This window comes from Spea bombifrons, chromosome 2 (genome assembly GCF_027358695.1).
Source record: "Spea bombifrons isolate aSpeBom1 chromosome 2, aSpeBom1.2.pri, whole genome shotgun sequence".
In the NCBI taxonomy this organism is placed as follows: domain Eukaryota; kingdom Metazoa; phylum Chordata; class Amphibia; order Anura; family Pelobatidae; genus Spea; species Spea bombifrons.
In genome coordinates, this window is record NC_071088.1 from 26,549,007 (window position 1) to 26,563,574 (window position 14,568).

General features: G+C 41.0%; 1 protein-coding gene across 2 annotated transcripts in view; it reads right to left on the bottom strand.

The window, feature by feature from the left end:
* The window catches only part of LOC128474842 (septin-4-like), a 42,225-nt gene extending 29,362 nt beyond the window's left edge, over nucleotides 1–12,863 (bottom strand). The window contains exon 1 of one of the 2 annotated variants that reach the window (XM_053457246.1): nucleotides 12,596–12,863. In XM_053457246.1, coding sequence (XP_053313221.1) covers nucleotides 12,596–12,598 — 3 coding nt within the window. In that variant the 5' untranslated portion in view covers nucleotides 12,599–12,863. Of the gene's footprint in view, nucleotides 1–3,540; nucleotides 3,607–12,595 lie in introns of those variants that run through there. The other variant, XM_053457245.1, reaches the window with a different exon arrangement.
* Nucleotides 12,864–14,568: the final 1,705 nt, after the last annotated feature.

Here is a 14,568-nt window from a genome sequence, read left to right on the forward strand (position 1 = left end):
CCCCCCTAGCCTGCCTCTGAGGCCAGCTGCTCCTCACCCAGAAAGAGCTAACAGTGTGTTCTTTTACTCATTCTGAACATCTAGGCTTTCACTTTCCATTCATATGTCACACTGCTCACCTGCCGTAATATCTCATGATACTCACTGGGTTTCATGAAGCCCATGGAACAGCACAGCTTAGGTGGAGTGGGCCTTGACAGAGCTAGGTGGTGTGCATAAGGAGTGATTTAATTTAATTGGTTCAAATTTTTTATGGGTGGGGTCACTATCAAGGTATATAAGTGGCATCCATTTTGTAAACGGTCACTTAACTGCTTTTCCAAATCCTGGTTGTCCCACCCTCCATCCCTTTACTAGTGGGTTGTGGGGGTGACTACCCAGTTTTGTCACAGCGGCGGGGATAGTTGGGGATTATTGTTTAGTACGGTGGATTTTCTGGTTTGGTTTACTAATTTGACTTGGTTTAAGTTAGTTTGGTAGGTTTCGAGCTGGCCTGTGGCTCAGAATCTGGGGTGGTGTAGGGGTGACTCGGTATGCCCCTGCATTGGTGGTTTGGTTAAGTTGGTGGTGTAGGGGTGTCTCGGTATGCCCCTACATGGTTTATAATTTGGTTAAACGGTCTTGGTATGCCCCTATTGTGGTCAATGTGTTAATGTGGAAGCACCTGGTACGTGTTGGTGCCATTGTTATAAGGTTAATATGTTTATTATGGGGGGTCATTGTCATTGTTAATAAAAGGGAAATCTGTTATTTATATTTTAACCGTGGTGCTCTGTTTTGACAATGACCTTTAAATATTGTAAATGTTAATAAAGCTGTGGAAATTATATTTGCACAATAAAGTGTGTGCATCATTATTGAATATAGGGTATGGCCATCCTGGGCAAAAACTCAACTATGCGCTTGTCATGCTCCTTGTCCTTGTGACTAAATGATTCCTATAATTGCAGGTATAAAAAATGCATAATGCAGGAGAGCGCTAAATTTAACGCAGCTCTGCAATGTTACAGACGCCTTCTGGTCATCCTCCCTTACATACATCTTGACTGACACTATTTCCTGGCAGCCAGTGCTTTCACACAACTGACCAGTAAAAGCCTACTAAAACTAACGCTCTCACTCTGCTCATTAACAGCCATCACTCTCAAACATTGCTCACTAATGGCCAGCAGTCTCACACCGCTCACTAGCGACCAGCGCTCTCACTCTGCTTAACTGACCAGTAAAAGCCTACTTAAACTACACTCTGCTCACTAAAGGCCAGGGCTCTCACCCTGCTCACTAACGGCCAGCGCTCTCACCCTGCTCACTAACAGCCAGCGCTCTCACCCTGCTCACTAACGGCCAGAGCTCTCACCCTGCTCACTAACGACCAGCGCTCTCACCCTGCTCACTAACGGCCAGAGCTCTCACCCTGCTCACTAACGACCAGCGCTCTCACCCTGCTCACTAACGGCCAGAGCTCTCACCCTGCTCACTAACGGCCAGCGCTCTCACCCTGCTCACTAACGGCCAGCGCTCTCACCCTGCTCACTAACGGCCAGCGCTCTCACCCTGCTCACTAACGGCCAGAGCTCTCACCCTGCTCACTAACGGCCAGCGCTCTCACCCTGCTCACTAACGGCCAGCGCTCTCACCCTGCTCACTAACGTCCAGCGCTCTCACCCTGCTCACTAACGGCCAGCGCTCTCACCCTGCTCACTAACGTCCAGCGCTCTCACCCTGCTCACTAACGGCCAGCGCTCTCACCCTGCTCACTAACGGCCAGCGCTCTCACGCTGCTCACTAGTGGCCAGCGCTCTCACGCTGCTCAGTAGTGGCCAGGGCTCTCACGCTGCTCAGTAGTGGCCAGCGCTCTCATGCTGCTCACTAGCTCCCAGTGTTATAAAACTCCTACACTTCTCCCTCACAGCCAGCGCTGCTCGCAAGGAACTCCACACCTACCCCTCATGCTCATGTTTACTCCTTTTTACAGTAATTATCTGTCCAGATATTCCAAGCATTAATCAAGTGGGGTTCCACTCCTCTCTCCACGCTCAGCACGTCACCTCTTACCCGAATGCCTCTTACGTCCTCCGATGCCTGCTGTGCCCTTGTGCCTGACCTTTACACTGTCTGATCCCATCAGCTGCACTCCATCCTGTTTGCTACCATGTCACCAAATCAATAGAGGGAAACAGGGTGCAGTCTAATGGAGAAATGAGCTTCTAGTGTCCGCAGTTTCGTGTTAAGTAATCAATAACAATATAAAATAAATATCTATAAAAATAAAAAGTGTAAATAAAAGTGGATTTTTTCTTTAATACTTAATATAGTGGCTTTTACTCAAACCGAGATTTTTTAAACATATTCTGATAGTTGTTGCAGCATCTAAAAATAAGGCAAATACATTGCCCCCCCCAGCAAATTATCCATTGAAAAGAATGGCATTATAGGATGGAGTGTTTTCAATAACCTTTATAGGGAGTCAATAAGAGGGAGGGCTGGGTTCTAATTATCCGTTACTTTTTTACTATTTCAAAGTTACGCGAGACCCTACAAATAGACAAATTACAAAAAAATAGATTTATTACATTAACGAACCAGAATCACAGTAATATGGTAACAGATACAACACTAATCCTACACTAACTGTAGCCCAACATTTATCTCAGTGGTGGTAAAATATTATTATTATTAATAATAATATTATTGTAATAATAATAAAAGCAAAAAAAACTATAATAAAAATAATAATTGTCTGTAGTCAATTTCTCAACTACAGTTTTCGGCAAAATGTCAAATGGCTTCTTCCCTCTGCTACTCCAAACAAACCTGAAAATGATCTTTTAACCAACCATCCATATATACACAGTGATGCATATTTACATAGAGACATTATCTGTCTATGTAAACATCATAAACAAATTCAAAGAACGGAACTTAGCTGCTTACCGCTGTTGACAATTATTCACTCATTTAAAGTTGGCACAAAGACTTTAAATTAGTGAACTCAGAACAGCAGAAACTAAGAAGAAACGAATATAACAAATATACTCAGTAAAGAGCATGACATTTCAGCAGAATATGCCTCATTCTATTTAATATTTGGATACATGATAAGAGGTCGAGGTTTGAAAGACTGCTGAGGAAATGTGTAGATGTATCAAATCTTTACATTTTAAGCATGTACTCACTCAAAATGCCAAATCGTCAATGAAAGAAAGTGATCAGGAGTCAATTTAATGGTTAACTCTATATTTTTAATACATATACATAAAGGCAAACTGGGACCTGTATAACCAGGCACATAAATTTGATAAATGCGACCTCGAGCACAGAAACACTTAAAGAGCTTTCATGATCTTTGAGCAGTAAATGTCTACGCAGTCCTGCACAGTTTCTCTCTAAGATACATTGCTTGCACTAAGATCGCAAAATATTATTTAGTGCTGTACTATAGTGAGGGGTCATGGGAAGCAGTGTGTAGGGGTCCCACAGACTATATAGATGCATAGTTGGGGTTTGTACATAAGGTGATGCTAGAGAGGAAACACTCACCTGGCTCTCCTCCTCTCCATTACTCCCTGTTTCGTCACTACTGTACTCCATATCCAAATGCAATGTCCCCGGGGATCCTCACGGCTTATATAAATATATACATCAGCTCTGTACAGCCAGGAGGAAAAGCAAGCATCCCGCCTGCTCGGAGACACATTACACCAAATAACCTTCCTGATGTATCGCAGTACCACAAAGCAATTAACACATACCACGCCAGATGACTGCAACTCAGGACATCAACAGGAGTTCCATTGTAAATGTTAGAAATACGGAATAATCACCGATCATCATCATTCCTACCAATGCACTGAATTTTAGAGCAAAAAAAAAAAGCAATATGGTCTATTAAGTCTGAAAACATCTTAGTATATCTTGAAATCTTTAAATCATTTTAGCTCTTTAGAAGATTATTTATGAATAAATGTTATTAATTTTTGTAATTTTTTTTTTTTCAATTTAATTTCAGTCTAAATGCAGGACACTTTTGGGGAGGTCAGAAGATGTTTTGCATTTTCTACAGGAATGCCTATAGAAGAAAAAAATCTCCAGGCTAGTGATTTATGATTTGGGTACACGGGGTACTTGTGGGTTGCAGTTAGTGAGCAGACCACGGTATATCTGGCACTCAAAGGATTACAATATAGATGTTTATATAAAAATATGTAATATGTTATATTGGCAATATGTTATGCTGTCCCTAGTATAATTAAAAATTCACACAATATGTCAGCGTATTGATTAAAGCCTGCCGGGCACAGCATAGCTCCTATTGCCAATGGTGACAAATCCTGGGAGAAGATCAATATATCTAGAGACAGGTGATGGGTGGTTTTACTTCCTAGGGTTGTCAGCGTATTGTGGTCACATGAGAAGGGCTGTTTGGTCAAGGACTGGGCCATGAGAATACATTGGGAAGGGAAGCCGCTGCCATGAACAGTTACTATCCATTGTAAGTAGTAGTAGAGAGTGGGCAGATTTACAAGAAGTTAAGTGCAGTTTATTTAAGTTCTGCATGTTAAATTACTCTAGGGCTATAATAAAAGTTGCTCCATTAGTTTTCTTTTAAAGTTGTGGAAAGCTGAAGCTTGTTGAATGGTAGGAAGATCTAGATATACGAAACTGAAAATGAAAATGATTTTAGTTGATATGGATCAGTAGGTGTTAAAGGATTAGCGAGGCACCCACTATGGAGGGAAGGATATGAGAGATGAAGATATAATATTGGATGGGGCTGTGAGTTGGGAAGCATTGATGTAAGAAGGAGGATTTGGAAGCTGATTCACTGTATAGTAGTTTATAGTATTCGTGTAAGGCGTAAGTAGTGTTCTAGATGAAAGAAAAAAAAGTATTTGCATGTTGTCTCCATCAGTGTCCCATGTAAAACAGTCATGTAGTTCACTCATCGAATGTAAACTCATCACAAGTGTTCAGATGTCCAGTCTTGACTTCCATTCCGGGCTACCCTTCACTTTTTGTCACAATCACTCTAAACCTCCTAATAAATTGTAATCTTGCAAACCCCCGTCTCTTTCTGCACCAGTATGTCTTATGCTCATGTTATTATAATACTGCTATAAATCTTTTATCTTTCCCTCTCTGTAATAAAGCTGCAGTATCTGCTGGGCACCAGGGGAGAGCTTGTTAAATTCAGCCCTGGAGACAAGTCCCACTAAGTGGCCCAAAATACAGTCACCAGACCATATGGAAATTTCCAACATACGATCCCCATGTACTTCATAGCTAGATAGCACAGCGAGGGTTCATAAAGGAGCCAAGTAAAACACACATACGTTACCAAAATCTGACAATTGGAGGAGTCCTTGGGGCAATATACCCCCTTGTCAGGTTGTACTACGGCGCGTGATAAATAATATTTATTAATAATAATAATAGTAATAATAAAAATACTGTATGGAGCCTTACGACTTAAGAATGGCTTTCAATTCTTATTTTTTTTCATAGAATTGATCTTATGCACGTCTAAGGATCCTATTAAAATTCTCAAGGTTGTATTAAAATTCTCAAGGTTTGAAATTGATGCCAACGTTCTAGCTTATGCGACCATCAACTCCTGCCACAGTTCCTTTACCCTGGTAATTATATTTCTTTTGTATTCCATCCTACTTTTTACATTTCATAGTTAAATTTACCCAATCATATATATCATTAAAACGTATCTATACTTTAGGAAAATTACATTTTTTTTTTGTCTTTTAAAGCCTGAAATATGAACATCGAGTCGGCTTATCAGAAATGGATGGAATTACAGACTATGCTGCATTTTATTTAACTTTTTGAAAATGAAAAGCTGTCCAATTACATTCAGTAATAAAAAGAAAGTTGATGAAATGTCGACCATCTGAGTGAGCTTTTTGAACTAAAATTATGTTTATTTTCTTGCACTTTATAAATCAGTCATATGATAAAAGTAGTGTTAAATAAAGCCAAATCCATACAAGTTTTATTATAATCCAAGAATGAAATATTCTTAATCTTAAAATAGAAGGAAATGTATTCATGTTCCCAACCTCCAAACCAATTTAGCATTTTCTACTATTTTTAACTCTCGAGAAGGAATTTTAAACTGAAATTATAAACTGTGGAACAAAGTTGCTGACATACCGAGACATTTTGGGCAATGCTAAGCTTCCAACTTTGTTGGAACAGTTTGAGGAAGAACCTTTTCTATTCCAGCGTGACTGTGCCCCAGCCTACAAAGCAAGGTCCATAAAGACATGGTTGGATGAGTTGGGTGTAGAAGAACTTGACCGGCCGTACAGAGTCCTGACCTCAACCCCATCCAACACCTTTGGGATGAACTGGAATAAGGTTGCAAGCCAAGCCTTCTCATCCAACATCAGTGTCTGACCTCACAAATGTGTATGTATGTGTATATGTATATATATATATATATATATATATACACACACACACTATAAATACATATATTTTTTTATTATTAGTTAAATGCACAAAATCACAATTTGTGAGATCCCTGAAAATTTAAGAATATTTCTTCCTATAGGGGGTAACCCTAATATGATATACTAATTCATCTTGGCAGGATGAACCTAAATAGAATCACAAAGGTTTAATGATTACAATAAAAATGTACACATTTTTCTTAAATAACCTGTCTATTGGGGAACAAAGGGCTTCTGAATAGAGAAAGAAAGAGTACCTCCTTTAAACAACTAATGTAAACTCGGACAAACTGCAGGTAAAAAATTATCCCATAGTTCCATGAACTGAACCGAGGCTTATACTGGTCATTCAGTGTCAGATTGGGTGCGATGGTGTGCGGCCAGTGGCTGGATAAAAACAGTGGCCGGTCACACCCAGATGTTGGCCGCACTTGCGTCTTCAGGAGACCCAGGTCTCTAGCGCAGCCCAGATTGAACATACAATGACCTTTCTACCATATGACCAAATGGATGACCCACTGTTGACTGTTTCTATAAGAGCAGAACGGCGGGGACTATTCTATATAAGGGACAGTGAATAAATACAGGCCCTGACTATTCCTTTATTGCACGTTAAACAATTATGATGTAACAGCATATAGAGACCATAAAAGATTCATATAATAGAAATCTCTTTTTTAAGTGAGCTTTCGTACTACTATGGCATCGCTCCTGTAACTAATACTGTAAAATACAGACCCTTCATTACAATTGTTTTCTTTATAATTCTAGGTGCTTTTGGAAAATGTATAATCACTGCCACGCTGCACAATGATTTTTTTTATAACTGTATGATGGATCTAATTTAAATACAGGGGGTTGACAGCAGTAATGTTGCTTTGTCCCGCTAAACATATGTCTGTTATAATTGTGGTCTGGAATGTGATGTAAATCAGCACTACTCACAATCTGATGCAGAAAATCCTATAATCCTCTTTGTGTAGTAGAAGGTTTTCAGCTCCAGATAACCAAGCAAGGGTTTGTCAATGAGTCGGTTCGATACAGGCTCGACGGCTACCTTCCCTGAAACGCGTGGGTCTGATATTTTTTTTTTAAACACTGGAATTACGTAAATAAATCCGTATTTTCCTATTGCGTAATTGTAGCAACATAAACCCTGTAAATATGTTACTAATCTGTGTTCTGCTATGCAAATTTTATCTTTGAAATTGTGCAATAAATTGGGATAAATGCATGTAAAAGTTTATTCTCAAGATTACAATGATTTGAAACACTTTATGGAAAAGTCAGAGATTCTTCTAAGCAAGGACCTGAGTTGAGTCTGCATAATGTACAGTTGGTGAGCTGACTTGTAAGGACTCCCTTTAATTTTTTGTGGTGTCCTCTATGCAAATGCATTTACCCCCCCAGATATTGCCATTCAGGAGATGAGTTTGTTCAAATACATTGATTTTATGTAATGGATTGCCTGCTTCAAGCAGCAATCAGTGGCCTGAAACATCAGGCCACAGAGGGGGCGTTTTGCTGCAGCTCTGGCGCGGCAGCTTCTGCTGAAAGTATTTACGTTTTCTTTTTTGCGTGTTAAATTAATGCATTTTAAAGTACTTACAAAGTATGTCCATATGTATTGATTCTTTGGGGGTTGTATGGAAAACTGGAGCATCCCTTTAGCTATACATTACACAGGACCAACCAAGGAGAAACCAACTGCAAGCAATAATGTAAACCGGTTTAGGTATTGTCTGCCAAATTATATACACTATATGGACAAAAAATATTGGGACACCTGACCATTACACCAACAGGGACTTTTATGACATCACATTTTAAATACATAGACATTAATATGAAGTTGGTCCGCCAACAAAGTTAGAAGCAAAGCATTGTCCAAAATGTCTTGGTATGCTGAAAGGGGACTTATCAAGACATTTGGACAATGTTATGCTTCCAAATTTGTGGTAACCGTTTGGGGAATACCCTTTTTCTATCCCAGCGCACAAAGCAACGCTTATAAAGACATGGTTGGATGAGTTTGGTGTGGAAGAACATGACCGGCTGCACAGAGGTCAACCCCATCGAACACCTTTAGGACAAACTGGAAAGGAGATTGCGAGCCAGGCCTTCCCGTCCAATATCAGTGCCTGACCTCACAAATACTTCACTGGATGTATGGATGGGCAAAAATTCTCACAGAAACACTCCAAAATCTTGTGGAAAGGCTTCCCAGAAGAGTTGCAGGTGCTATATAGGGGGGCACACTATATTAACCACTTCCAGCTGTAGCCTATACTAGCGGGGAAGGGACCAGGAATGTGGCTTGGATTCGAGCACCGTAGCTCGCCGAAGCGTAGCTGAATCCGGTGCTTTAACTGTCCTGAGAAGGACAGTGAGTGATCCAGCAAGCCCCTGAAGCATTAGACAAGACTAATGTCCAGAGAAGTGACACACTTTATTGGGAAAAACACAGGCTTATATACAGGTTAGGTGTTAAAAAGGTCACAAATCAGGACACATCTTCCCGCCCTACCCAGACAGTCCGGCGCTGCGCTTAGGCTACCGAGCCCCGCAATGTCCGTATACGTTCTCGGGGTGATCCCGATGGAGCAGCGGCGATCTTAGTGGTGCCGAGGGGGCGGTCGGGGACCAGGAAGATCTGGTCCAAAAAAGCGACGTGATCGGTCAACGGGGGCCGGAGCGACAACAGTTTCCCCGGGACGAACCGCAAGATAGCCGGCACGCGTTCGGCAGCCATGCCGGCCGTTTTCCGCTCCTCTGGAAGTCCCGGCGACCAGGCATCCAGGGGAGGCTTTTCCACCCGAATTGGTCTTGCTCCGTACCCCACCCCCGGGGGGTTATTAGCAAGGTAAATGGTGCAGTAGGTGAGGGCTGATGGCACCCGGGATATGAGGGGTTAAAGTATGTGGGCAGGGCATGTGGAACATGGACAGGGGCGGCACGGGAGGGAGAACAAAGGCAAAGAAGACAGACACACAGATAGATATACATAACTATCACAACAATGATATTAAACAGCCCTTTTCAACCCAGGGTTGTGACACTTTGTCATAAAAGTTATTGTTAATGTAATGATCAGGTGTCCCAACACTTTTGTCCATATAATGTATAAGTCAAGTGGGCAGGGCCATCAGGGCCGGCCCTACAATGGAGCCGACTGGGGCAATTGCCCCAGGCGGCACTTTAGAAGGGGCGGCACTTTGCCGCACCCAAGCGGTTTTTTTTTGAAGCGGAGGAGAGAGAGAGAGGGGCACCGAGTGGTTTTCGCTTACCCGCTCGGCGCCCCTCTCTCTCTCCTCTGCGGCGAGTCTCCCTGTTCGGTCCCGGTGCCGGCTTGTAATGCAGAGCGCCGGAAGTGACGTCAATTTCCGGCGCTCTGCATTACAAGCCGGCACCGTGGCAGAGCAGTGAGACTCGCCGCAGGACTGTTTAAAGGTAAATACCGGGGGGTAGATAATGGTGTCGGCGAAGTTTAAAATGCCGGGGGGGGCGGCATTTTAAACTTCGCCCCAGGCGGCGTTAAGTCTTCGGCCGGCCCTGAGGGCCATATTTTCCAAAGGAGAAACAAGCAGCATTCATCAAGTTGTACTACAAGCTAGATAAGTCATATATCTTAATTAATAAATGACAGTTAATAACAATACCCATGTTTCTTGGCACCATCCGTTTAGCCTATATAATTCACATTGTCCTTTCATTTTTCACATGACCAAAAGTGTGATATTGGTTACTATTTTAACAAAATAGAATTGCCAATGTTGGTTTCATGTATTTAAAAGCATCATTCTATATGTGTACATAAACAGTGTATAAACTGATTGACGGTTCTGTTAACGCAGTTAAGTGCGTAACTTTTAGAATCCACTTCTCAGAATGCTGCAGTGTCCTCTGCTGCAGTGAAACGATATTACTATCGCTCCGTGAGATCCACTCACCCTACAAGAGCAGGTCCCTCTATACCTAATGCATCAGTTTGTCTTAATCCGTCTAGTTTTGTCATACCCTATGAATGTATCTTCTGTAAGAAGCTCTGCATACATTGTTGGCGCTATATAAATATTAGATAATATTAATTACCCGCTGGCATCTCTCCCTGAAAATCATTCTGCGTGGATCACAATCAATAATAATTAATTAGCATAAAAATGTACGATCCGGCAAGAACTGACCCCCACCCCTATCATGCTCAGCCAGTGTTATAAAAATACAAGCTCAATACAGCATAACTATGTTTATGAGGATCGCGGGTCTGCTCAGCCGCACACGCAGAATCTTTGCGCCTGCAATCATTTGTCCCTTAGCAAAAACTTTGGAGATCTGCTTTAGCGGCCATAACTCACTTGCGGAAATGCAGGGTATGTTAACTCCATGTGTGCCGTTATGTTATACGCATCTCAAGCATTCAAACTGTATACCAGTTAGCCTTTCTATAATACATTGTAGGAAAAGCAAATGCATATATATGCCAGTTTCTAAGAGCTTAGCATATATATATATATATATATATATATTTATATATATATACGGTTACTGGCGTATCACAGTGTTCTGCAGCCCTACAAATCACAATAATGTATTTAGAAACTAATTTGTAAGCATGAGAGTCGGACCCTCTTTACCCAATATATCGTTTTTTCTCAGTTTGTCATTTGTAGTTTTGTCATTCCCTTGGAATATATATTCTGTAAGGAGCGCTGCGGAAATACTTGGTGCTATATTAATAAAAGATAATATATTGTATAGAGAAGGTGCATTAAATATCAACAGGTTCCAAAGCCATAATTCATCTTATTGTTCATTTTCACCATGCATTACAGAATCTGCGGGAGCTCTATAAATAAAAGTAATTCATACAGTGTTGGTAAAGCTGTGTTAATGGCGTAATATTTATAAAGTCTGGTTACTGGGCCGATTGCCTCGCACTTCTATTCTAAAACCTTTCGTGTTTCAGATGGTAGCAAGATGGCAAATCCTTTACGCAGACACGCTACAGAGCCTTCAAGGAGCCGTCGAAGACAAAGGGGAGGGTCTTAATGGTGGCCCGCCCACAGCTATGAAAGCACCAACCATATCTGATGATGACATTCCACCTATTTTCAAGCATGTAACTTCTGTTTTACTAAATCCTCAACATTTTCTACTTTGATCCCACCTTTAAAGCCTTGGAGGAGAACCATTACTAGTTCCCACGTGTCCTAAGATGAAAATCCAACCATGTTTATGAAAATATTTTGCAAGTAACCAGAATTTTAACCAATTTACTGAGCTACAGCAAGGAAACCCCTTTACTTTACAACTGGCCATACATCTAGAAAAATGCATTCACCAAAACTACCAACCAAACCTGCATTTAAATTTGAAAATTGCTTTTTGATAATAACTGTATATGCGACACCTATTAAATATAATAATTAACTTCTACAAACACACACAGAAACATAGACCTTCATCAGTCCATTGGTCTTGTCTTAGATTCGGGATATCTTTATGCCTATTGCATGCATGTTTAAATCCCCTCATTGTATTAACCTCTACAACTTCTATCGGCTGCTCCACTTATCTACCACCCTTTCAGTAAAATAAAACTCTTAGTTTACATTACATGATGACTAGGAGTTAAATATACTCTTGATGATCTGGGTTCTGCTATAGACACATTCTTCTTTACTGCACTTGCTTCGATTATGAAAAAAAAATTCACATTTAATCACAAATAAAATCACAGTGAAATAATCACATTAAAAATGTATTTTGATATTTTTAGTAAATATTTACACGTTGAAATTCAGAATTCTAAACTCTCAGAATTTGTTTGGTTTAACTGCAGTAAAAATATTAAACTTTGAATGAATTGTCCTGATCCAGTGTTTTTCCCATTAGAGCTCTTAAGATTACTACTTATTGGCTGCTCACCATACATTTTCCTTCTTGCAAGTCTCTGCTTTTCTTAATCTAATGAGATTTTCTCAGATCCCTGGAATTTTCTTTTTGGCTGCACATCTCAGCTCTGCCACTCATACTAACACCATTCTTATATCCATATTCTCCTTTCCATCAAAGCAACCTTTTCTCCATATAACCTACCCAGTAAAAGGCATATGGAAAATCCTTACCATTTGCTGCAGTGTGAGGGTTCCCCCCTCTATGGATATGTCTCCTTGCTGGCAGCTTCTGGATCCCTGTCCCACAAGATGTCACTGTCCAAGTCTCTGTGATCTGAAAGAAACCTCAATGTGTCCCTATTGTATCCCTTTAAATGTACTTTAGAGAAGGAGGTGCAGCTCTCAGATTAAGGTTTCCTGGTGACATGCTTAGTAAACACAGGCTGATCACTGAGTCTGGCCCTCTCTCCATCACTCTGTGCACACATGAAGCCTCTTCTCCTCTGCAGGTGACATGCCAGGTCCTGCTTGCACTGATTAGCCTGGGGGGGGGGGTTGGGAGGGAGGAATGGGAGCTGCTCATATATTGCTGAGTCTCCTGGCTCCAGGTCAGTGCCAGCTGCTGCCATTCCTGTCTTTGTCCCTCTCATCCTAATGCAGATCATCCTTTGCTGAGCAGGATGAAAATCCTGCCCTGGATTTGCACACAAGAGAAGATATCTGTACCATTTGTAGGCAAGATTTTAGAGATTGAAGAATTGTTTCATTTTTACATTTTAAAATCTGAAAATTACAGATATTTAACCCTCTACCTATTTAGTTACATTAAATAACGAACTTTTCTATTCTAAAAATATACCAGCAGGGGAAGCTCAAGTTTATTTATTCACTTTTTTTTTTATCCATACCGTATTCATACATTACAGACATGATAACCTTTCCAAATTCACATCACAATGCCAATGCTTTACCCCAACTGTATAAAGCCATCGGTTATTTCAGCCTGTGCCACCGTCACAGTGGGCCGCTAACCTTCCTAGCGCCCCTATTCCTCATCCACCTTCTACAAGCCCACCCTTTGCTTCTGCTGCCCTGCTACTTCCAAGGGTGACCCCCAAACTTGTTTGCCCCATGCAGATTGTTCGCTGTTCCTTTAGCTATCAACAATATATAAAAGTATTTAACCTTAAAAAAAATGAAAGTAAACATAAGTCTCTGCCATCACGGTTAGTCAAAAGCTGATATGATGTCATAACCTGCCCCTGCAAGGGCGCACATGGGGACAATGTACTCTCCATTGATGTCTTGACATAGATATTGTCTAGCCTCTATTCTGTCTCTGCAGGTCCGACTGCCATTCGCCTCTCAGCCTTACAATCCAGCACTCCCCTCCAGCTCAAGTTTTGAGGGATCCTAAGCAAAAATCCGTACTGGACCCTCATTGCTAACACAAGTGATAAAAACATTCCCTATGCATGATCTAAGGGGCACCACATTGAGGATCACAAATGTTATTTTGTGAGAATCCTGTATAGAACTCTCTCTGTCACCCTCTCAGGTCACCCCTAAATTGAGGTGTGGCATAAGAAGAAGGTAGCACTGTATATTCTCCTAAAATCTCTTTAGGACCCCTGTGCCTCTTTAACCCCCTGTTGTCCCTCTTTTCAAGTAGCACATAATGTTTACTGGGTTTGAGTCACAGTCTTTTGCAGCCCTGTAATGTGTGAAGAAACTGCAGAAAATAAATTCTAAATGCTTTACGTAAAGAGACACGCCAGCCATCATATGTACTTTAACCCCTTACGGACCAGGGCCTTTTTACGTTACAGTTTTATTGCTATCTCTTTCTTATTTAGTGTACCCACACAAATGATTTGCCATTTCCCATGCCTTCGGCTACTTTCAATGCAGCAGATATCTTTGTTCTTTTTTCAATTAGTTTTTTTAAGAATGCGCATAAAAGTACTCCCAGACTACTTTAATATACCGGCACATTCTTATTTAGTGGACCTGTCAGGAACATTAAACTGTCCTTTTAAAAAGCTATCCATAGGTGGGGCTGCCACCCTGGAATAATTAGTAGAGATACGCACTGCTGCTTACTTCTTTCTCCCTCATACTTGTGTTCTCTGTGTTGCTGAATGAAGTGGACTAAGGTATGATGTCATATCCCTTACTCCTCAACATTTTGATTGTCCAAATTA